General features: G+C 44.6%; 1 protein-coding gene across 2 annotated transcripts in view; it reads left to right on the forward strand.

Annotated features, from left to right (window-relative positions):
• Window positions 1-365: 365 nt before the first annotated feature.
• The window catches only part of CFAP263 (cilia and flagella associated protein 263), a 29,935-nt gene continuing 6,681 nt past the window's right edge, over window positions 366-23,619 (forward strand). The window contains exons 1-7 of one of the 2 annotated variants that reach the window (XM_006148451.2): window positions 366-532; window positions 2,543-2,669; window positions 3,661-3,822; window positions 7,996-8,151; window positions 9,409-9,489; window positions 11,762-11,917; window positions 18,926-19,033. In XM_006148451.2, the coding sequence (XP_006148513.1) occupies window positions 450-532; window positions 2,543-2,669; window positions 3,661-3,822; window positions 7,996-8,151; window positions 9,409-9,489; window positions 11,762-11,917; window positions 18,926-19,033 (873 nt within the window). In that variant the 5' untranslated portion in view covers window positions 366-449. The remainder of the gene's footprint in view (window positions 533-2,542; window positions 2,670-3,660; window positions 3,823-7,995; window positions 8,152-9,408; window positions 9,490-11,761; window positions 11,918-18,925; window positions 19,034-23,619) is intronic. The other variant, XM_006148452.2, reaches the window with a different exon arrangement.

The raw sequence follows: 23,619 nt of genomic DNA on the forward strand, positions 1-23,619 counted from the left end.
ACATCAGTGTAGGAGTTAACAGCATGGGGACCAGCAGTTGGCGTAATGGCTATGTCACTGGACTCCCATGTTGTTGACCACAGTTCGAGTCCCGGCTTAAACTTACACTGGGCACGTGTGCGTGCATGCCCAAGATCCCGAGAGGAGAATGGAGGAGAAGGGATTGCGGTGTGGCCATCCCCCCTGGGGATTTAAATTTAAAAATAATTCTTAAAATATTACGGTTAAAGAAGCAAAAGTAAATACGCTCAGCCAGCTCAAGTCAGCGCAGGGCTGGTGAGCGCTGGGCGGGGTCTCCGGAAGCCCCGCCTCTCCCCCTGCAAGCGTCGGGTTGCCCTGGCAACGAGCCATGGGTCGCAGCCTGAGTGACGCGAGGCGGCTAGCACCCGGCGCTCCTGGGCACAGTCTGCGTTGGCAAGGGCTGCTTCGGCAGGGATGGCAGATGAGGAATGAGCGTCGTCAGCGAGACCCCCGTGGGGGAGGAGAACGAGCTGCCTGTTATCCAGCTGTGCGGGCTGGTGGAGGAGCTCAGGTACCCCCAGCCGGCTGTTGGGGGCCGCCCATTCTGCAGTGGGCCTCCGCCCTGAGCGGCCTCGGTCCTTAGGTCCCCCTGGAGACATCCAAGCCCACACAGAGCACTGGGAATCTGATTCCCCCAAAGTGGGGAAGAAATTCGTCTCTGCCTCTTTCCCCCTGCGTTTCTATCACCATCGACCCACAGGCTGTTGTTGGAAGAGGGAAGGGGTTGGGACCGGTAGTGGGATTCCCAGAGGGTAACTGGCCAAGCTAGAGATCTGGCCTCGCGGGTGGGCAGGGTGACAGACCGTGTGCTTAGCTGCTCCCTATTGTGCAGAGGCAGGTTGGACCAGGTGACTGCGAAACCCCTTCCCCGGGCTCGGATTCCACGATAATATTATTGTGGCAGCAGGGTAGAAAGGACGCTATTGAGATGATTTTAAGCTATGTGTACCTGAACCAAAGTTTAAGCAGGGAGAAAAGCAAAGAATGAATGGCCTAATATTTTGTATTTTTAGGTCTGTTTCGTATTTACTAAAGCAAGTACACTGGATATCAAGATTCCATAACGTAGTTGAAGCTAATGACACAACCTATTGGTCTCCATGGAATATCCTGACTTTGGCCGTTGAATAGTGGTTACTTCTATGCATGTACAGTTTTAAGTCAGAACCATTTTTGAATGTGTATTACACACCATGCGTTTTGCATGTATGACTTTATACAATGACACAGCAACCTGAGAAGGTGGGTAAGGAAACAAAGACACAGTCACTTCGGGAAGTTAAATCACTTCCCTAAGATCACAAAGCTAGTGGTATTACTGGGATTCAGACTCAGGTGAGACCCCCCAGTTTACATCTGGGACATCATTTATATTGAAAAAGTGAGACACTTTGACATATTGTGCTTTCCATTCAGCCATTTCCACCCATCTTAAAATTCAGCTAAGCACAAGTCTGTCTGTCCCATGGTTTGCTGGTTTGAGGGGAGCTGGATCCCATATGGAAGACTGATGTTCGAATCCTGATCCTGGAGGCTTGGGAAACACGCCCGTTGTGTGTATGCATGGCCAAACTCCTAACAGGATGGAGAGATTGAAGAGAAAGGATTATGGCATGGCTACTCCCCACTGGGGGGTGGTTTCTCCTTTTTTCTTTCCCTCTCCCTCCCTTCCTATCTCTCTGGCAAGCATACCATGCACCCTCTGGCAACTTGGAAAGAAAATTGAGCCAAACAGGAATTAGCTTAATAATAGATGAAACCATCAAACAAAGCCTTCTGTTTGTCTCTTACCCTCCCACCCCCAACACACACAAGGGAAAAAAGAATTAAAGTACAGGTTTATTTTGGTGCAAAAGTGGAAATCTATGCACACTTTTTCATAATATGTATTTTCTGCAAACTCGCTGAAGACCCCACGTATGAGTGTATACATATATGTATGTGTTAGACACACATGAGAAGTTAAGAGGTTTAAAAGGTCATAATCTTGGCACAAACAGGATAAACTAGCTTTGTCATCTCCGATTAAGAACCATTCATTCAAAGTTTTCTATAGTTTATAATAAACTTCCAGTAGATACTTGCATCTCTGGGGGGCTGGAAATAAAAGAGCTGAATAAAATAAACCAATGGAAACATCTAAAAATTGAGGGTGTGTGCAACTTCAGGGATGTAGTAATTCAGAAGGAATTTCACAAAGGGCTTAGATGATACTTGAAGGTGAAACCTGTAATCACAACTTTCAGTGCTCCGAATTTTATTGCTCATTAATCATATTAATAAAAATATCAAATATAAATAGCATGTGCTAGGTGCTGGGTATTGTCCTAAAGACTTTGCATTACTTATTGCAAGCCTAAAAGGTAAGTGCTATTATTATTCTCACTTTATAGGTGCGGAAACCAAGGCACCAACAGCTTTAATTGTCTTGTAGAACATCACGTAACTAGTAAGTGGTAGGTACTAGTTATTTAGGGTTTAAGCTCCTATTCATAGAACTTACCCAGATCCCCTCTTTCAGCTATGGAAACTCTGCTCTCAAAACCGAGACAGAGATGTTTGAGAAATATTACTCTAAACTGGAGCCCGGAGATCAGCGACCTCCACGCTTATCAGATATTAAAATATCACCAGCAGAACTTGCACAGGTACATGATGGAGATCCGAAAACGACTTTATTGTGTTTGTCCCCTTAAATGTAAGTGACATTTGTGTATGTGCCTTTGGTGTGCCTCCTTTGGCCACGTGGCCATATGCCTCTCTCCTTGTGATACTTTCGATTCTTCCTTCATCTCCAGGGTTTCTTTTCAAGTGAGTATGAAGAGAATCGTGTTCAATTAGTGGTAGGCTGACTCTCCCAGAATATCTTAGCTCTTTCCAACCTTTTCAGCACCAGAGACTGGTTTCATGGAAGACCATTTTCCCATGGACTGGGGCAGGGGGTATTGTTATGGGTTGATTCAAGCACATTATATTTATTGGGCACTTTATTATCATCACATTGTAATTGTAAGGACTGGTACTAGTCCATGGCCTGGAGGTTGGGGACCCTTGGCTTATTGAAAGAATTCCCATAAACTGGGAGATTCACTGTTTACAAGACCTGAGCCATCACATAAAGGGTCAAGTGGACCTGGTATGTGTCCTTATCTCAGAGGTTTAGCAAACCCATCTTCGGGTCTGTCCGTTCCCTGGACTAGCCACTTCTGATCTTTGCCTTAAATGTATGGAACATACAAGATGTTTGTTTATTTGCCTGTTTTGCTGAACAGATGCCCCTGGGTGAAATTTCTCTTCTGTCTTTAATTTGAGAAGCACTGAGCTCTGGGCTTCCCTGATTTTGACTTGAATATAGGGCTAAGTAGGTTCACAGCCTTTTCACTCTCCAGACATTTCTTCTCTCATATTTTCCATTCATTGATAGACATAGGTCTTTGAAGGATTCACCACAGGACCTGAAGGTAACTGCTAAATAAATGTCACTTTGGGCCTAACACCCAGTGTCCTGGATGCCTTGTTCTCCCTGGCTGTCATTCAGGGTCATTTCTAGCAGGTCTAAGGCATCATTTTGACACCCTCCTCGGGCTGCTTTACTACTAAGTCCTCTTTGACAATGGCTTTGTTTTTCTTGGGTTGCAGATTCGAGGTAGGCGTAAGTCCAAATCCCGTGTGGGTGTGGACCGTTGGGTAGGCCTCAACGTTGAGCAAAAACTCGAGCTTGTGCAGAAGGAGCTGGAAGACACGAAGGATGAAATAAGGCACATGAGGGCTAATGCTGAGCGGAACTTGCAGCATCACGAGGTACATCCTTTTCTCCTACCTGGCTCATCACTGTGGCCTCATCCAGGAGCACCTATAGCATGTTTGTGTCATTGTCAGTGCTTTGGAAGTGATAGTAGGACAACAAATTTAGGGCCAGTCTTTCAGGAACTTAACCACCATTTTTAAGGAAAAACTTTAAACTTTTTAAATGGAAATTTCAAATACACAAGTACATGTCCAGCCAGTGGCACGGTGGTTGAGGTAGCCAGATCTTACTTGGCCTACCATGTGGTTTGAGACCAGGACCCAATGGCTTGAAAGACATGCCAGGTGTGTGTTCATGTGTGCCCAGAATCCTGAGAGGAGAACAGAGGTGATCTCTCATCTTTTCTCTGTCTGTCTTTCTCTGGTGAGCATACATACCCTCTAGCAATTTTTTAAAAGAGATTTTTGCTATATAGAACCTGCGCTTGCTGGCAAGATAGACAGAAGTGAGAAATCAGGGGACTGGGTGGGTGGCATGGTGGTTAAGGTGCTGGACACTCCCACATGACCAACCATGGTTTGAGTCTCGGACCTGGTGGTTTGCTTTCTCTCTGTGTCTGTGTGTCTCTCTCTGCTCAAATTAAAAATAAGTAAATGAATAAAGATAAATAAATAATTCTTTAAAAAAAAAAAAAAAGGAAGGTGAGAAATCACTCTCCCAGGGAGGATGGCCATGCTGCAGTCCCTTCTCCTCCATTCTCCTCTCGGGATTTTAGGCACACACACACGCATGCACAGTGTGAGTTTTAGGAGGCTGAGACTGGGACTTGAACCGCAGTTTGCTACGTGGGCGTCCAGTGACGTAACCATTACACCATCTGCTGGTCCCACAAATTTTTAAAAATTCACAAGTGTGAGGCCTGCAGGTAGCATGTTGGTTAGGGGTGCTGGACTTCCTCAGGGCTGACTGCGGTTCAAGCCCAAGACCTGATGGCTTGCTTTCTTAATTTCTCTCTTTCTCTCGCTCTCTCTCTCTCTCACTTTGTCTCTCTGTGATCAAATTAAAAATAAATAAATAAAGTTAAATTAAAAAAAAATCATAAGTACAAACCCCTGTGTAGTCAATACCTGGAAGCAACAATCATCAACATACGGTCAGTCTTGCGTCATCAGTGTTCTGATCAATTTTGCTCTCTTCTCACTGGGTTATAATGAAGTGGGTCATACCATATCATTTGTTGGTAAATATTTCAGTATATGTCTGTAAGATATGGATTCTTTGAAAAAATAGCCATGGAGCTAGCAAGCAGAGTGGTGGTTAAGGCACTAGACTCCCACATGGGTGATCACAGTTTGAGTCACAGACCTGGTGGCTTGAAACTCATGCTGGGTGCATGTATGTACGTGCCCAAGGTCCCAGGAGGAAAATGGAGGAGAAGAGATTTTGGTGTGGCTATCCCCGCCCCCCCTGGGGGGAGTGATTTCTCACTTTCCCTCTCACTATCTCTTTATCTCTCTGGCAAGTGCACATACCCTATGGCAAAAACATTTTAAAAAAAGAATAGCTATAATGACCGTAACTGCCCTTAAAATGTATAATAATTCTGAAATAATATAAGAGATTTGAGGTCTTACTCATTTAATTTGATGAAAAATCCCTGTCACCCTTCACATATAATAGTACGCAGGGCTTATCTTACTGAAGATTGATAGTGAGTCCAGCAAAATTCTGTTTTCCTCTAGACAGAAAACATTCCTGCAAATTTTGTTGCCCGTGGGATGAAGTTGTTGACTTGCATTTGAGAGCTGTTTTATGGAAGATAGACACTTCTTTTCTATACCTGAAAGTTCCTATTTTTCTACGGAAAGTTGGGCACACACAGAATCATGCTCATTGCCTCAAGAGGGACCTATCAGTGCCTTGTTTCCATTGATGGGACCATCCGTACCTCATGACTGATCCCTACCTTCTTCTCCCCCTTCCTCCTAATCTCCCTCCACTCTCTTCCCTTCTTCCAACATTCACCGTGGAATTCTAGCAAGCTAAAGAGCGTAGGATGTGGTAGCATCGTCCTGACCTCCCAAGATCATGTGACGTAAAGGTCAAGGACAGAGTTCAGTACGGGCTGTGGTTGTCAAAGAAGACTTTGTTGAGGAGGTGGGGATAACATGGACTTGGCATGCCCTGAGGAATGATGGCATTTGTCTAAAGAACAGAGAAAGAGAAGACCCTAGGTAAGGCGAATACATGAGCAAGGACATGGAGATGGGAATGAGCATTAAGTTCATGACACCAGGGAGGCCAGCATGATTATGGAAGGAGGTGCTTTCAGCTGTCTGGAAATCAAAGTAGGACAAATGCAGCTTGAAGTGTGGGCGGAGGCATTTACCACTGATGTCTTAGAAATCATTGGAATGATGGGACCCGGCAGGTGGCGTGGTGGTTGAGGCGCTGGACACTCCCACATGGCTGACCACAGTTCAATTCCTGGACCTGGTGGCTTGCTTTCTCACTTTCTCACTCTATCTGTATCTGTCTCTGGTCAAATTAAAATAAGTGAATAAATAATTTTAAAAAAGGAAATAATTGGAATGATAATAATAATAATAGGGGAAGAAAATGAAAAACTATTGGATGATGAAATGGGGATTTAATGTCTCTGTATTGACTGATATGCATGGTATTCCTTCTGGAAAAAGAAATCGAATACACTCTAAAGTTACATGTGATTCAATGTAATATAAACAAGATTATGATGATAATAAATAAAGGGGAGAAAAAAGAAAGCTGGACCCCACTGAAGATAACTGAGCAGGACAGTAGCATGTTAAAAGCCTCATTAAAGGTGGGCTAATGTCCCAGCCTGTAAAGACGATGGGACTGAGAAGAGGCTGCAGCCTGAGGATGCCAGTAAACGTGCTTTTGCATTTTGGTGCCCAGAAAAAAAGCCTGAATGAGAATGATTTGCTGTACAGGCATAATACTTCTCTCTTCCTCTTTTTTTTTTTTTTTCTTTAAAACTGTGTGTGTGGGTGTGAGTTTTCTTATTTCAAGGCAATCTATATTTGTTGTAGAACATCAAGATATGGTGGGCCAGCTCATAGCACAGTGATTAAGCATGCTGAGTGTGTGTGTCAGCATGCCTCAAAATCCTGATAGGTTGTGTGAATAGGGGAGAAGGATTATGGCATGACCATGCCCCATTGGGGGTTCTCTCTCTATATATATCTGTGAGCAAAAAAAAATCTCTTGCCAAAAAAACAATTATACACACACACACACATGCATATATAGGTAAGCAAAAAGAACATTTAAAAATTACCACAGAATTACCACCTGGAAGTAATTACTGTTGATCCTTGAATTTTTCTCCTTCTAGATTTTGGGTAAGTTTCTAGTCATATACCAGTTTCTAAGATACCAAAGATAAACTCCTCTGCCTGCATTTCAAGGTCTCATTGCCCTCCTCCGTTGCCCAAAGCACCCTTTTTAATCGTACTGGCCTCCTAAGTATCTTGAACTTTATATACTCATTACCATGTCTACTCAGTATTTTGCTTAATGACGTCTTTCTGTGTCTGTGCTTGTGCGCATTCATTTATAACATCTTTTTTTCCCCCAATTTACAGAAGTATACGATAAGAATGATTTTGTTTTGTTTTGTTTGTTTGTTTTGCTATAGGGTATGTGTGCTCCCCAAAGAGACAGAGAGAGAGGAAAAGGAAAATGACAAATCACCACCACCACCCCCTCACACACACACACAGGTGTATGGCCATGCCACAATCCCTTCTCCTCCATTCTCCTCAGGATTTTGAGCATACATGTAAGCACGCACATGCACACAGCGTGTTTTCAAGCCACAGGGCCTGGGAGTCGAACCACACAGTCAGCCATGTGGAATCCATCCTCCTTAACCTCCATGCCATCTGCTGGCCCTATGTAACATAACTTTTAATAGATAAATAATACAATACGTATGTGTAGGGATACCTGAGACCTGTTTTTGTTTGTTTGCTCTCCTTTTATCGATATCGAATTTTCTGAGACATGTCTTTTAATAATAATAATATTCACATAGTCAGGTTTTGTCTTAAGGGTATTTTTTCCTAAGTCTACGAAGAGACTCTATGTGGTGGGACACAGTGAGGCCCAGGAACTTATCCTTAGATGTATATCCGTGTGAATGTTCAGAAATGGTTGTTTCTTTGCACTGATTCCCTCAGGCTATCATCGAGGAAGCTGAAATCCAATGGTCTGAAGTTCAGAAAGCAATACACGAGTTTGAGAAAGACGTTCTAAAAACCATATCCAAGAAGAAAGGGAGTATTTTGGCCACTCAGAAAGTGTTGAAGTACATCGAGGACATGAACCGCAGGAGGGTGAGTTGGCAGGCGCTGAGAGAGCTTAGAAAGGAAGACTGGAATCAGGCAACTGTGACATAGAAATTACCCACGTGAGGCAACCTAACTTCATTCGGCCCACCATAAATGTTGCCCACAGAGGCAGGTTGTTTTGCACCCCCAAAGGAGATGTATGTGTTGTAAAATGTACATTTATCAAGGCTAAAATCCACTGGGCAGGAAGCACGTTAGCAGTAGTTCTGATTGACTTCCTCTTTTTTGTTATTGTTTCAAGATCTGATGTATTTTCCTTTTTTAATTGAAGAATGATTTATTTAACTTCATTTATTATTATAATTTTTAAAAATTTGCTATAAGATATATGCACGAGAGAGAGAGAGAGAGAGAGAGAGAGACCAGCAGATGGCGTAATGGTTACATCGCTGGACTCCCACATAGTTAACTGTGGTTTGAGCTCCTGACCTGGTGGCTTAAAACTCATGCTGGGTGCATGTGCATGCCTGCCCAAAATCCTGAAAGGAGAATGGAGAAGAAGGAATTGCGGTGTGACTGTCCTCCCACCCATGGGATGATTTTTTGCTTTCTGTCACTCTCTGTCTCTCCAGCAAGCACACATGCCCTATAACAAAAATCTCTCTACCAAAAAGAGAGAGAGAGAGACAGAGAGAAAGTGAGAAAGCAAGCTGCCAGGTCCAGGACTTGAACCATGGTCAACCATGTGGAAGTCCAAACATTTAACTACCACACCACCTGCTGACTTCCTGATATATTTTATTAAGAAAGCAGTGAGGCTGAGCTGATCCAGCCTAAATCATCAGATGACAAGTAAGTGTCAAGTTCTTTGAGTTCTTATTATAAGGTTATAAACCTTGGACTGGCCTGGGAAACAAAAGAATTTCCAGAAATTTTATAGCATATTGAGCTTTGGATGCTGGAAACAGGTAATAAGTTAATAGTAATACTAATCTTGCAAGTTACTGCGAGAATAAAAGGCCAAAGAATCATAAGATTGTTTTTGTAAAGAAGCTCCCTGGTAGCGGCCCTACACTCAAATAATTTTCAAGTTCAAAGCAGTATCAGCTTTGCATGGAGCAGACCTGGTTTTCTCTGCGTCTTGGTCATGAGTAACATGCCAGACCTGAAACGAGTCGTTAAATGTGGAACTCAAAGTTTGGTCTGCAGCCCGAGATTGCCCAGCATTTCAAACCCACGGGTGGTGGTGGGTGGGGGCAGGAGGGGGAAATAAATGAATTAACACTTGCTCTTATTTTTTAGGATAATATGAAGGATAAATTACGTTTGAAAAATGTTTCTCTCAAAGTTCAAAGGAAAAAAATGCTTTTACAGTTGAGGCAGGTATGTGGTTCTTTATCTTTATAGGTTACTATGGTAATCTGAATAATGGTACTCCTGTCGTAATCCTTAGAATGGGGACACATTATGTTTTGCGTCCCTTGGCAAAGGAATTTTGTGAATGTGATGAATTTAAGGAATTTGAGATGGTGAGATGATCTTGGGTTATTTGGATGGACCCAATGTAATCACAAGAGTTTGTATAAGGAGACAGGGGAGGGAGTCAGAGAAGATAAGTTAACAGAAGCAGAGAGCAGAGTGATGTATATTTTTTTTTGTAAAGGAATTATTAATTTAATTAATTTTAAACTTTGACCAGGGAAAAACAGAGAGAGGAAAAGTGAGAAAGCAAGCTGCCAGGTCCAGGACTTGAATTGTGGATGGCCACGTGGCAGTCCAGTGTATTAACAATCATGTCACCTACTGGCCTGGAGTGATCTACTTTTTGTTTTTAAATAATTATTTATTTTTAAATTATTCATTCTTTTTTTTTTTTTGGCCAGACAGAGACAGAGGCAGAGAGAGAGAGAGAGAGAGAGAGAAAGGGAAAGTGAGAAAGCAAGCCACCAGGTCTGGGACTCCAACTGTGGTCAATGTGGGAGTATTTAGCACCTTAACTATCACATCACCTGCTGGTTCCGAAGTAATCTACTTTTAAGATAGAGGAAGGGGTCATGAATCAAAGGAAACAGGCAGCCTCTCGAAGCTGGATATAGTGAGAAAACAGATTCTCCCCTAGAACGTCCAAAAGAAACGCATCTCTACCAACATCCTGATTTTAGCCCCCAAATCCATTTCAGACTCTGATCTCTGGAACTGGAAGATAATAAATTTGTATCACTGTAAGCCAGTAGGTTTGTTCCAGAGTAATAGGAAAATAACAGCCAACAGTGCAGGCAAATCAGGGTTTTCTAAAGATAAAGTTGGCTTGAATGTAAAGGAACAACATGGCACGCTTGCTCATCCTTTGGGGGACTATGGCCCAGGTGACCCAGTTATACTGAGTCTTTGGACAGTTGACCCTAATGGCTCCTGATTAAAAGCAGTAAGACAGATGTGGCTAGGACCTCTAGAATGTGATGTGACTCTCTTCTCTCCGAGCTCAATATTTTAATTATTAACTTGAATGTAGCACTGATGGCATAGTTTATATGATAATGCCACTGATAATGATTAAAAATTGAACATGAGGGACCAGCAGTTAGCGTAATGGCTATGTCGCTGGATTCCTACGTAGTCGACTGTGGTTTGCGTCCTGGTGGCTTAAACTCACACCGGGTGCGTGTGTGTGCGTGCGTGCCCAAGATTCCGAGAGGAGAATGGAGGAGAAGGGATTGCGGCGTGGCCATCCCCCCGGGGGGTGATTTCTCGCTTTCTATCTCTCTGTCTCTCTCTCTCTCTATCTGGCGAGCGCATGCACCCTATAGCAAAAAAAAAAAAAAATCGAACATGAGAATGAACGTGTCAGGGGACTATTGCTTGATTGACTTGGGATACAGAAAGACCTGAATAAACTGGCACAGCTTTAACAACATGAAGTGACTAAGGACAAATATAAGACACTTGCTATAGTTTTGGGACACATTTTGGAATGTTTTCCCCAAAACTCCATGTGTTGGAATTTTGTTGTATTGGTGAAAGTATTAAGAGAATAGAAACCTAATCCAACTAGGATGTGGAAAGGTGGGACCACTGGGAAGTGATTAGGATTAGGATTAAGGTCATTAAGGGAGGGGTCCTATGATTGAGCCCTAGTGGTTTATAAGGAGAGAGAATGAGAGACACGTGGAGACAGACTTGCATGCACATGCCCCATCTTGCCATGTGATGCCCTCTACCATGCTACCCACCATCAAGAAGACCTTCACCAGATAGGGCCCCTTGACCTGGGATCTCAAAACCGTGAGCTAAATAAACCTCTATTCTTTTTCCTTTTTTTTTTATTTTAAATTTTATTGTAGGATGTGTGTGTTCACTGGTGATAGACAGAGAAAGAGAGGGAAAATAAGAAATCACCCCCAGGGGGATAGCCATGCTGCAATCCCTTCTCCTCCATTCTCCTCTCAGGATTTTGAGCATGCACGCACACACACACACACACACACATGATGTGCACTATGCCTGGGGTGCACCAAATAGATGACCAATACTGGTTTGTTGAATGACTGAATGATGACTGACTTCCAAAATCTCACCAAGAATTGCAAGATATGAGCCATATATTTAGAATCACAACTGAATATAATGTCTTTTCTTTCTTCTTCCTGAGCTGTAGAAGGAAGAGGTGGGTGAGGCTCTCCATGATGTGGATTTTCAGCAGCTGAAGATCGAGAATGCTCAATTTTTAGAGACGATTGAAGCAAAGAACCAAGATTTGATCCAGCTAAAACTGGCATCTGGAAATACCCTCCAGGTCCTCAATGCATACAAAGTAAGGGCATCCCTGCACCCCCTTTCCAAACACAGAGAAGTCCTGTGCACACTGCAGGTTCACACAGCGGTTAGGGTTCCTGCGCTGTCCTGCTGCTCCTAGATTTCTCTTGACTTGCCTGAGCCACATCTCGGAGTATTCCCTGAATGTTCCTATGAGCCTGGCTATGCATGAGAACCACTGGAAGCTTTTTCTTTTCAAAAACATACAGATGCCCTAGCCCCTACTCTAACAGCATTAGGAGGTTAGGTCAAGCACTTTGTTTTTGTCGAGAATGTTTTTATCTCCCCAGGTGAGTTTTATGTACAGTGATTTTTACATTTAGGGTCCTGTTTAAGTTAGAGCTAATAAACACTTCCTGCATAAAACCCTGCAAAGGGAAACAGTCTAAGCTATAAATCAGAAAACTAGGGAACCAGCAGTTAGCATAATGGCTATGTCGCTGGACTCCCACGTAGTCGACCGCGGTTCGTGTCCCGGACCCGGTGGCTTAAAACTCACGCCGGGCGCGTGTGCGTGCGTGCCCAAGATCCCGAGAGGAGAATGGAGGAGAAGGGATTGCGGCGTGACCATCCCCCCTGGGGGGTGATTTCTCGCTTTCTGTCTCTATGTCTCTCTCTGTCTGTCTGGCGAGCACACGCACCCTACAGTGAAAATCTCTCAAAAAAAAAAAAAAAAACTAGTAAGTAATTTATGATCCAAACACAACTGTTTAGGGAAAGAAAAGAGGCACTATAAATAATTAAGCAGAAACAATAGTCTGAACAGGGCCTGTCCCCAGTAGGCCAGCCCATTTGGTCACCCTGTTGGTGACTATTCAACACAGTGGCCTGCAAACCAAAACCAGTGTATCCTACCCATTGGCCTATGAAGAACATTCACAATTGATTGGATGATAGAGAACAGTAACTTTGAAATCAAATTAAGTAAAATTGGTTTCTCCCCCAGAAATTTCATTCCACTCATTGGTAGACCTATATTCCAGAATAGTGCACTCAATATATTTTGAATTTAATCAATAACACATTCGAAGGAATTTTTTTCTCTCTTGTTAATAGCCGCAGTTTTGCTTCTGGCCTACAAAGCCTGAAGTATTTACTGTCTTGGGCCAGACAGTAACACAGCAGTAAAATATGCTCTGTGAGGTCCTTATCCAGAGGCCTCTCTGAGTACACTGCATGTGCATGCCTATGATCTGGACTTGGCTGAAGTTGGGAGTGGATCATGGCATTGAGACCCTATTGGAGGTACCATTTTTCTGTCTCTTTTTCTTGCTCCCTCTCTGTCTCTGTCTCTTGATCATGGAAGAAACAAAGAAGTAAACTTTAATTAAACATTTTCTAAAACACTTACCATCTGGTTCTTTACATAGAAAGTTTGGGGCCAGCAGATGACGTAGTGGTTATGTCACTAGAGTCCCACATGGCTGATCGCGGTTCAAGTCCCAGACCCAGTGGCTTGAAACTCATGTCCAGTGTGAATGTGTGTGTGCTCAAGATCCTGAGAGGAGAATGGAGGAAAAGGAATTGCGGTGTGGCCATCCCTCCGGTGGTGATTTCTCACTTTTCTTCTGTCTGTATCTGTCTCTGTCTCTGTCTCTCTCTATCCTACAAGCACAAGGCAAAAACCTCTAAACAAACAAACAAAAAAAGAAAGAAAGAAAGCAAGCTTGTTGATTCCTGGCTGAGTGCCCAAGTGTCATCAGAGAATAGGGGCTTAGGTAGCTCGCAGGTGGGTTTTGTTTGGTTCACACACCATTGTTTAAAAGTATGAATTTGGGGACCAGCAGATGGTGCAATGGTTACATCACTGGACTCACATAGTTGACCATGGTTTGAGTCCCAGACCCGATGGGTTAAAACTCATGCCAGGCACGTGTGTGTGCATGCCCAAAATCCTGAGAGGAGAATAGAGAAGGGATTGTGGTGTGGCCATCCTCCCTGGGGGTGGTTTCTAGCTTTCTGTCTCTCTCTCTCTGTCTCTCTGGTGAGCTCACACACCCTATTGGAAAAAATCTCTCTCAAAAAAATATGAATTTGAAGGCCAGCTCAAAATAGCAGTACAATACTACTATTGGTGATACAATAGTAACATAGCGCTCCACAATGTTGAGGCCCTATGGGAAGGTCCAGCTTCCTCTCCCAAGGTCTCTCTGTATACAGTGGGAATACATATGTGCCCATGATCTAGGCTGGCTAAGACTAGGGGTGCAAGGACACTACTGGGACACTATTGGGGTACTCCCCATCTTCCTCTCATGGAAAATTTAAGTACACTTTTTAAAAAATATTAATTTGAGGGAAACCAGAAAATGGTGTAATGGCTACATTGCTGGACTCCCATGTAGTCGACCACGGTTCGAGTCCCAGACCAGGTGGCTTAAACTCACGCGTGCGTGCCCAAGATCTCAAGAGGAGAGTGGAAGAGAAAGGATTGCAGCATGGCCATTCCCCCTGGGGGGGTGACTTCTTGCTTTCTGTCTCTCTGGCTCTCTCTGTCTTTCTGGCAAGTGCACACACCCTAGCAAAAACCTCTCCAAAAATAAATAAATAAATAAATAAATAAATTTGAATTTGAATGTGTTTAGACCAGGCTCATGTTTGTCCAACATTTTCCTTCTACAAATGAAAAGACAGGTTGAAAGATGCAGCATATTTGCCAGATTCAAGCAACAAGTTAGTACTGAGGCTGGGACTTCTAACCCCCTGTGCATCCTAACCACTGCCTTCCCCAGGCATAAAGTACATAGATGTATTTTGCTGGCACTCATGCATCATAAACATGTAACAAATCATTCACTTTTGGCTTATTTCCTCATTATTTAGCTTTTCCAATCATTATTATTTCAAGATAAAGTGAAGCTCTGTGGCTCCTGAGCCCTCATGGCCTGAAGGGCGGATGTAACATGTGGTCAGATCACGCTGGACCTTGGTCTTATCCTGAAAAATCAGTTAAGTAGCACAGGGCCTGTCTCGTGTTGTGGCAAAAAGCCAAGAGTTTTGGACATGGAGCTACTGGCTTATAAAATAAAGCCTGAGCTCTTAGGATGGGTCAAAACACACAGTGCAGATTGCTTGCTGTTCCCAAGCAGCAAAAATGAAGGTGACACGGGGGGGGGCCCAAGCCTTTCTGTCCAAATCCCGTAGTCATTGTGCTTACAAGCTTGTTGCATATGATAGGGAAGCAGATGGTGGAGCTCTAGAGGGATACCCCACAGGAGTCCCAAGGTCGACACAAGGAGTTGAGGGAGAAGCTGGCTCACTTCTTCTAAGTCTCAGTGCTCAGGTCTCCTAGGGGAAACAGGGGCAACACTGCTAGCTGTAGAGTCAGCCCTCACCTGGGTTTGAACGGGGGTCCCACGGGGGAGATGCTTCTTCATCTCTCAGAGGCGAGGATTTTAGTCTTCACACCAGGATGGGGTACCATCTAGCCTATGCTGTGTCCCCAGCTCTGAGGGCAGTGCCTAGCCATGGCAGGCCCTCAGCCGGCATTGCCGAGGGAACTGCTAACAGTTCGGCTGTGTTTGGTGGAATGGGAGGGTAACACTATAAATATCAAACACTCAAGTGTGAGACTTTGTTAAAAACACACAGAAAAAAACTTTTATTACTGAAAGTTTAGATATCTACGGTGTTCCAGGCACAGGGCTAAGGGCATGACTTATAGACAGCACAAGGCAGGCATGGTCTCTGCTCTTCTGTGAATTTCGTGAGTGAGCCTGAATCAAGGTAGTACCTTTTTCTCTGACTTTATATTTCTTTTTTCTTTTTTTTTTTGGAGAGGTTTTTCGCTATAGGGCACGTGCGCTCACCAGACAAAGAGAGACATAGAGACAGAAAGCGAGAAATCACCCCGCAGTGGGGATGGTCACGCTGCAATCCCTTCTCCTCCATTCTCCTCTCAGGATCTTGGGCATGCACGCACACACACCCGGCATGAGTTTTAAGCCACCGGGTCCGGGACACAAACCACGGTCGACTATGTGGGAGTCCAGCGACATAGCCATTACGCTAACTGCTGGTTCCCCTTTTTCTCTGACTTTATGCCCTCAAGCCCTGCCTGGTGGAGCTAGTAGAATAGAGTCCCGAGAAGTGCCATGATGAGTCACTCTTGACTAACTATGAACCGGTGATCTGGTGCTTCTGGTGGGCAGAATTCTCAGCTATCCCCTAAGACTCCTCACACCCTGGTGTACAATCTCTAGCCAGGCCTGTGAGTGTGATGGGCTCTGTCACTCCGTTACATTATTAGGATATACTAGGGGTGTTCAAAAAATTCACAGGAAATGAATATTATGGGAAAAAATATATATGGATTTCAAATGTATTTTCCACCAAAATAAATTCATACTTTATTTCCATTTTCCACAAAATTTTAAAAATCCCTCATATTATATGGCACAGTTGACCTTAAGAGAGGGAGATTGGGTCATCCTTGTAGCCTAGTGGTTAAGAAAGCCGGTTCCCACATGGCTGACCACGATTCAAGTCCTGGCACTGGTGGCTTAGAAAATATGCCAGGTGTGTGTGCATGCCTGCCCCAGATCTTCACAGGATGGAGAAATGGAGAAGGGCTTGTGATAAGACCATGTTCCATTGGAAGATGCTTTTTCCCTCTCTCTGTCTCTCTATATTTTTCTGACTCTCTCCGGTGAGCACATGCATCCCCTGACAAAATACTAACTAACTTTTTAGAAAAAATGTAGGGAGATTATCCAGGTGAGCATGTCTGAATTATAGGAGCCCTTTGAAAGCAAACGTTTTTCTGAAAGAGGTCAGAGATGTGACCCATGAGGGGAATTTGCTGGGCAAGAAATTTTCCACTGTGACGTGAAGATAGAGGGGGACCGAGAGTGGCCTCTAGGAGCTGAGAGTGACCTTTGTCTGACAGCAAGAAAGAAATCAGAACCTCAGTCTTCCAATTTTAAGGAAGTGCAGTCTACCAACAACGAATATAAAAGGAAGACAAACTGGAGTCCCGGATGTGAACCATAGGCTTGGCTAACACCTTGATTTCAGCCCAGTGGGGCCACAGGCAGAGAACTCAGACACATTGTGTCTGGAAACAGTGAGATGGTAAATGGGTGCTGTTTTAACCACAAAGTTTATGGTAATATGTTGGGCCGCATTAGAAAGTAATACAAGCCCTTTCAGGAGTAGCCTCCTCCGGGAATGAGTTCCTGACTTCCATATCAGAGATTTAACCCTCCTCACACCTTTGTGGAGACCTTGCCCCGACAGAGCCAAGGCTCACCTTGCTGTGGCCCTCGCACTTCGATTCTTTTCCACCCTGCCTGTTTAAATCGCTGAGCGAACATCTTCCCTCCACTCTCCTTTCCTCCCACCTGGATTGCTGACTTGCAGTGAAGTCCTGCCCCTCTTCCCCAGCCCACAACAAACCTCCTTAGTCTGCTCTTTCACCTTTGCTTTTCTAAGCAGAACAATTTTCATGTAATACATGGAGCAAGAAATGACCTTCAAGAAGTGAGGGCCAAGGGCCAGCAGGTAGCATAGTGGTTAAGGTGCTGGATTCCCACCATGGCCAACGCTGTTTGAGTCCTGGACCTGGCAGCTTGAAACTCACGCCAAGCGTGAGTGTGTGTGTGCCCAAAATTCTGAGAGGAGAGTGGAAGAGAAGGGATTGTGGTGTGGCCATCCCTCCAGGGGAGAAGATGATTTCTTGCTTTTTGTCTCTCTGTCTCTCTCTAGCAAGCACACACACCCTATAGCAAAAATCTCTCTCTAAAAGAAAAAAGTGAGGGCTGGAGGGAAGAGAGTGGGAAGGAGGAGTGATCCTTGAGGTCTCCCAGGCAGCTGGCTCCAGCTCTCCTGCTACAGCTAAGTTCAGACTCCCAGGGGCCTCACCCTTGCACCTCCTACTTCCACCTTCCCTTTGACCATGGCTCTGAATCTCTATCACCCACTCTCCCAGTTCCTTTAACCCTCCTCTCTTAGGCTCTTTTCTGAGAGTGGAATGTCCTTTTTTCCTCCTCACCTCAACACACTCGACTCAAATCTTTCAGCTCTTTCCAGCATTCCTTTCTCAGGAAAACCTCCAGCCACTGTCCTGCATTCTTACAGCCTGGCAGTCTTACACACTCACATTTCTTCCTGCTGTTATTTGACTGCCTTCCGCCTCCATCCGGGCTGTACCAGCCTCCTGGTGGCAGGGCCTAAGTTGCCTCACTGATGACTGTCTGGTGCAGGGTAGGTGGGTTCTCAAGATTTCTTCAGTGAGCCCCTGAAAATACTGGCTCTTTCCCCTGCCCCACTCCTCAGCCAAGCAGATCATGTCCCAGCTCTTTTGGCTGACTCTTCCCTGCTGGCAGAGAGTGATCCACAGGGCCCCACCCTAAGGTAGGGGTCTGGGGGAGCTGGTGAAGAGCCCAGGATGTAATGGGAAGCTGTGAGGCAGCTCCTTCAAGATCCTCTGACACCAGCAGGCCCCACCTCATTAGGCAGTGGAGACGGTGGTGGAGCCTGTGGGCTGTGGAATCACAATGCCGGTTCAAATTTTGGTCCCCTCTTGTCTCTGACCTTGGAAGAAGGGCTTCCGCTCCCTAAGGTCAGTTCCCTCACCTGTAAGTGGGGATAGCAGAGGCGGCCACCTTGTGGGGAGTTTGCCTATCTGTAGTTGTGGCAGCTGTTTGTTGAGGGGGCTGGGCCCTATGCTCAGCATCCCACCAGGATATCCCTTTTAAATCTCTCCACAACCCCACGAGGTGACTGGACCAAGTTTAGAGAAGTTCTAGGACTTACTCAAAATTTCCCTCAGTAAGTAGTGGGGCAGGATTTGGGTCTCGGTGTGTCTGAACACTCTCTCTCCAGCTAACCCTCTCCTCCTCCACCAGTTTCCAGACACCAGGATTCTGAGAATCCGGGCAACTCTGAGAAGGGCAGGCCCATGGTTCTAGATGATCTTGCCTTTCTCCTACTTAACAAAGAGCTGTTTCCTCACCCCCACAGTTCTGAGGGGTCCTCTTAGCTCAACACTTGTGTAATATTTTAGGGCAGACTTCACCGAGCAATGGAAATGCATGTCAATCTGGACAAGGAGATCTTGCTGAGAAATGAATTACTTGAAAAAATTGAAAGAGAAACCATACAAGTGGAGGAGGTAGGAGGGATAAAGCATGCCGTTTCTTTCTTCCTTTTATTATTTATTTAATTTTATTTGTTATTATTTTTTAATTTGACCAGAGAGAGATAGAGAGAGAGAGAAAGGGAAAGTGAGAAAGCAAGCTGCCAGGTCCAGGACTCAAACCTTCGTCAGCCATTTGGGAGTCCAGTGCCTTAACCACCATTGCACCTACTGGCCCCAGCATGCCGTTTCTGATGTGTGTCTCCTCCTGTCTCCCTGGATTTGCTTGAGTCAATGTCCACCAAGATTCAGGACACCTTGGTTGTTCATCTAGGAAGGCCCAGACCATAAAAATCAAAGTAGCTCTGGGCCTGCAAAGCAGGAAGTGGCACCTGGAGACTTAGCATCCAGCCACGTTGCATTTCACTGTCCGACTGGGTTCTAAGTCAGCCCAACAAGACCAAAATCTCAGCTTCCAAATAACACTTGAGAATTCCTTAAGTGGCCCACAGTGTGTAATATTCAAAGTTTTATGTCTACAGTCATGGAGAAAACGTTATAGTGCATGTAGTAATGTAACCGATATGAGAAAAAGTGCACATGGCAAAAATCCATTGCTTTACGTAAAGGAGAGAGAGCGTTCTTTAAACACATAACTCCCACTCAGTACGGTGCTGTTCACAGCAAGAGCAGTCTGTGGGCAGAAAGCAACCAAAGGACGGCAGACCTGTGACCTCTGTCCACACAGTGCTCGCTGTGTGAGAAGGCAGGTGGTCATCTGAGCTTCCTGCAGACCTACATTGCAACTTACCGCTTTCTTTCCCTGAGCACATATGGGGTGTGACCCAAGAGGACTTTTGGGGAGGCTAGGGGAAAAAGCACTGGGCACTGTCATCAGAAGGCCTGACATCAGGTTTGATGTTGTTTCCAGTCTTCCCCAAGTCTTTCAACTAGACAGGATTCCATTTCCACATCTGTGCAAAAGGGGTCCCAATCTTTATGCTTACTGAATGGGATCAAATAGAACCATGCTTTGTCGACCTCTGAAACCATTGAAACAATTATTCGTGTCCTCAGCAGCACGTGTGGCCCCAAACCTGCCTACAATGGCCCAAAAGCCACAGGTCTACCCCGGCTGACTCAGTTTTCCTATGGCATCCATGTCACTTCCCTGATGGACCAACACTGCAGACATGCCAGTCTCAGTACGGACTAGCAGGTGATAACGTTCAAGCAAAAGCCTGTGCACTCTCTCCACGAGGACTCTCTGTGGTGCTTGATTTGCTTTTCTCTGGGATCGATAGTCATTAGCTTACAAGTAAATTTTAAACGAATTGTTTTTAAGACACAATTTTGCTCTATAGCACATACACTCGCTAGAGAGACAGAGACAGAAAGCAAGAAATCACCCCCCTGGGGGGATGGTCACACTGCAATTCCTTCTTCTCCAGTCCCCTCTTAGGATTTTGGGCACACATATACCTACTGTGAGTTTTAAGCTACCGAGTCAGGGACTCGAACCGTGGTCTACTACGTGGGAGTCCAGCATGTAACCATTACACCATCTGATGGTCTCAAAAACTTGAAATGAATTTTTAAGGGTCTGACATTCACCTAGCTGGAGTAGTATATTTAAGATCTCTCCATTCTAAAGTTACTCTCCCTCTTTTCCATACTGTACTCTTTGAGAGGAAGACATTTTGTATCTTCCACACTTAGAAATTAGAGAGTTTCTCCACATAACTACTTGGGGTTCTTCTGCATGAGAGGTTTGTTTATTTCTCCCATTTATTTATTTTAAAAATCAGTTTTATCAGGATCAGCAGATTGTATAATGGTTACACCACTGGACCCCCACATGGTCGACCATAGTTCAAGTCCCAGACCCAGTGCCTTAAAACTCATGCCGGGCATGTGCGTATGTGTGTCCAAAATCTTGAGAAGAGCATGGAGGAGAAAGGTTGTGACATATCCATCCCCTCTTCCCCTGGGGGACGTAATTTCTTGCTTTCTGTCTGTCTCACCAGCCATTGTGTCTCTGAATATTTTTCTATTCCTTTTTATTTCTCCTCTTCTATTACATGTGTGTTTTTTGTTTTTGTTTTTATTTTTTGAGAGATTTTTCCTATAGGGTACGTGCGCTTGCCAGACAGAGAGACAAAAAATGAGAAATCACCTCCCAGGAGTATGGCCACATCGCAATCCCTTCTCCTCCACCCTCCTCTCAGGATCTTGGGCACGCACACACATGTTTCCTATGTGAGGTTTAAGCTGCCGAGTCTGGGACTCCGACCATGGATGACCACATGGGAGTCCAGCTACATAACCATCACACCATCTACTGGGCCCTCCATGATGTTTTATGTTTCTCTCAGACTCTTCATTTTACTTTAATTAATTGATATATTTAAGACCAGGTCCCACTGTGTTGCAGTCCCCCTGCCTAAGCTCCCAAGTAGCTGAGACCACAGGTGCATACCACCATGCCTGATTTTTCAGATAAGACTTTTCCCAGGCTAGTCTTGAATTCACAATTATCCTGCCTCAGCCTCCACGTCTCTGGGATTATAGGTGCACACCGCTACCTACAGCATTTAGTTTGGGACCTTCCATGTGGTCCCAGGCTGCAGAGCACAGCATCTTAGCAGTGTGTGTCACGGCAGTTGGGCCTCTTCTTTTATTTTTTTTTTAGAGGTTTTTGCTGTAGGGCGTGTGCACTCGCCAGACAGACAGAGAGAGACAGAGAGACAGAAAGCAAGAAATCACCCTCCAGGGGGAATGGCCACGTCACAATCCCTTCTCCTCCATTCCCCTCTCGGGATCTTGGGCAAGCACGCACATGCACCTGGTGTGAGTTTTAAGCCACCAGGTCCAGGACACAAACAGCGGTCGACTACATGGGAGTCCAGTGACATAGCTGTTACACTAACTGCTGGTCCCGGGTCTCTTCTTTTTCCTCTCCATTCTTTATATTGTATAGCTTTCATCAATCGATCTTCAAATTTACTGATTCTTAGTCTTCTGACTGCCTTAAATCTACTGTCTACCTCCTCTAATGAATTTTTCATTTCAGTCATCATATTGAAAAGACTCCAGATTTATCATGTGTTCCTTAATTTTAGAGTTTTTGATATAAGGCACATGCGTTTACCAGAGAGACAGAAAGTGATAAATCACCTCCCCAGAAGGGACAACCATGTCACAATCCCTTCTCCATTCTCCTCTTGGGACTTTGGGCATGCCTGCCACATGCACCCGGCATGAGTTTTAAGCTGCTGGGTCTGGGACTTGAACTGCAGTCAACTACATGGGAGTCGAGCAACGTAACCATTGTTCCATCTGTTGGTCCCCATGTGTTCCTTTTTAAAAAAATAATTTCTACCTCTTTATCAGTAATTTCTACCTCTACTTGATAAGACATTATGATGATGTATTCTTTCAATTCTTTAAACATGATTTCCTCTGATTCTTTGAGTCGCTCCTTTGAAAATTTTGTCTACTCAGTCTACCATCTGGACTTTCTCGAAGGCAGTTTATGCTGCCTGCATTTTTCTCCGGGTGAGTCACACTTTCTTGTTTCTTTGCCTATCTCATAATTTTTGATGAAAACATTTTATTTTAGATTCTATATGGTAGCATCTCTCAATATTGGTTCGCATTGCCCCTTTTTGGAGCTTGTCGTTTTGGCTCGTTGCTTATTTAGTGACTCGGCTGGACTCGATCAGTAAAGTCCACTTCCCTGCTGTTCACAGTTTCTGATGTTGCTCCTCAGAGGGTGCAGCCTCGGTCATGGACACAGTCTCCCTGACAACCAGGAATAATTGTTGTTTCAGCTGAGCTCTCTGACTTTCGCTAACTCCTGGCTGGTCTACCTATATCGGCATCACTCCATTCACTGCTAGCTGATTGCTCTATGGCTTTCCACAACACCCCGTTCTGCATTCTGACCCAATCAAAGACAAGCCCCTCTACAGGGGTAAGGTGTTGCCTGCCTTTCAGGCTGGCTCCAACCCCAAGAGGGCTCATGTTACCTCTGTTAAACGTAGGTGGTCTACTGCTTTGCTCTTTGCTACTAATATCATGGAACTCTGAGCCTCTTCCAAATAGCTCACCCCAAAGGTCTCCAGTTGTTTCCCCCAAAGTTCTTAGGCATGAGATCATTACAGGGTTCCAAATAAAGCCAGTCCCCTTTCTCAGCATTCCAGAACTCTCCAAATGATGGTCTCTTTCTCTCAGGGTAAGACTTCTATGTCCCTGTGTGGAGTTGAGGGTGAAAATAAATGACCCCCTTTCTTGTAATGACTCCCCTGTTCTACAAGTGGGATGCTGGTCTTAGCCGCGTGCCTTCGCAGCTGTCGTAGTTACGTTTGAATGCTTCATTTCTTGCTACTACATTATATTTTATTCTGTAATCATCATCCTGACAAGGTGTATACATCTTTAAGTCTCCCCGCAATTGTGTGTCTACCCTAGGCAGATACTTACTGAATCCTTGACAAGTTTTTATTGCCTTCTGAATACAAGTTAATAAAAATTAATCTTATTGGTTTGCTTCACAGTGAAATAACACAGTGCTGGGACCAGCAGATGGCGTAATGGTTACATCGCTGGACTCCCACGCA

This window comes from Tupaia chinensis, unplaced genomic scaffold (assembly GCF_000334495.1).
Source record: "Tupaia chinensis unplaced genomic scaffold, TupChi_1.0 Scaffold000235_1, whole genome shotgun sequence".
Lineage (NCBI taxonomy): Eukaryota > Metazoa > Chordata > Mammalia > Scandentia > Tupaiidae > Tupaia > Tupaia belangeri.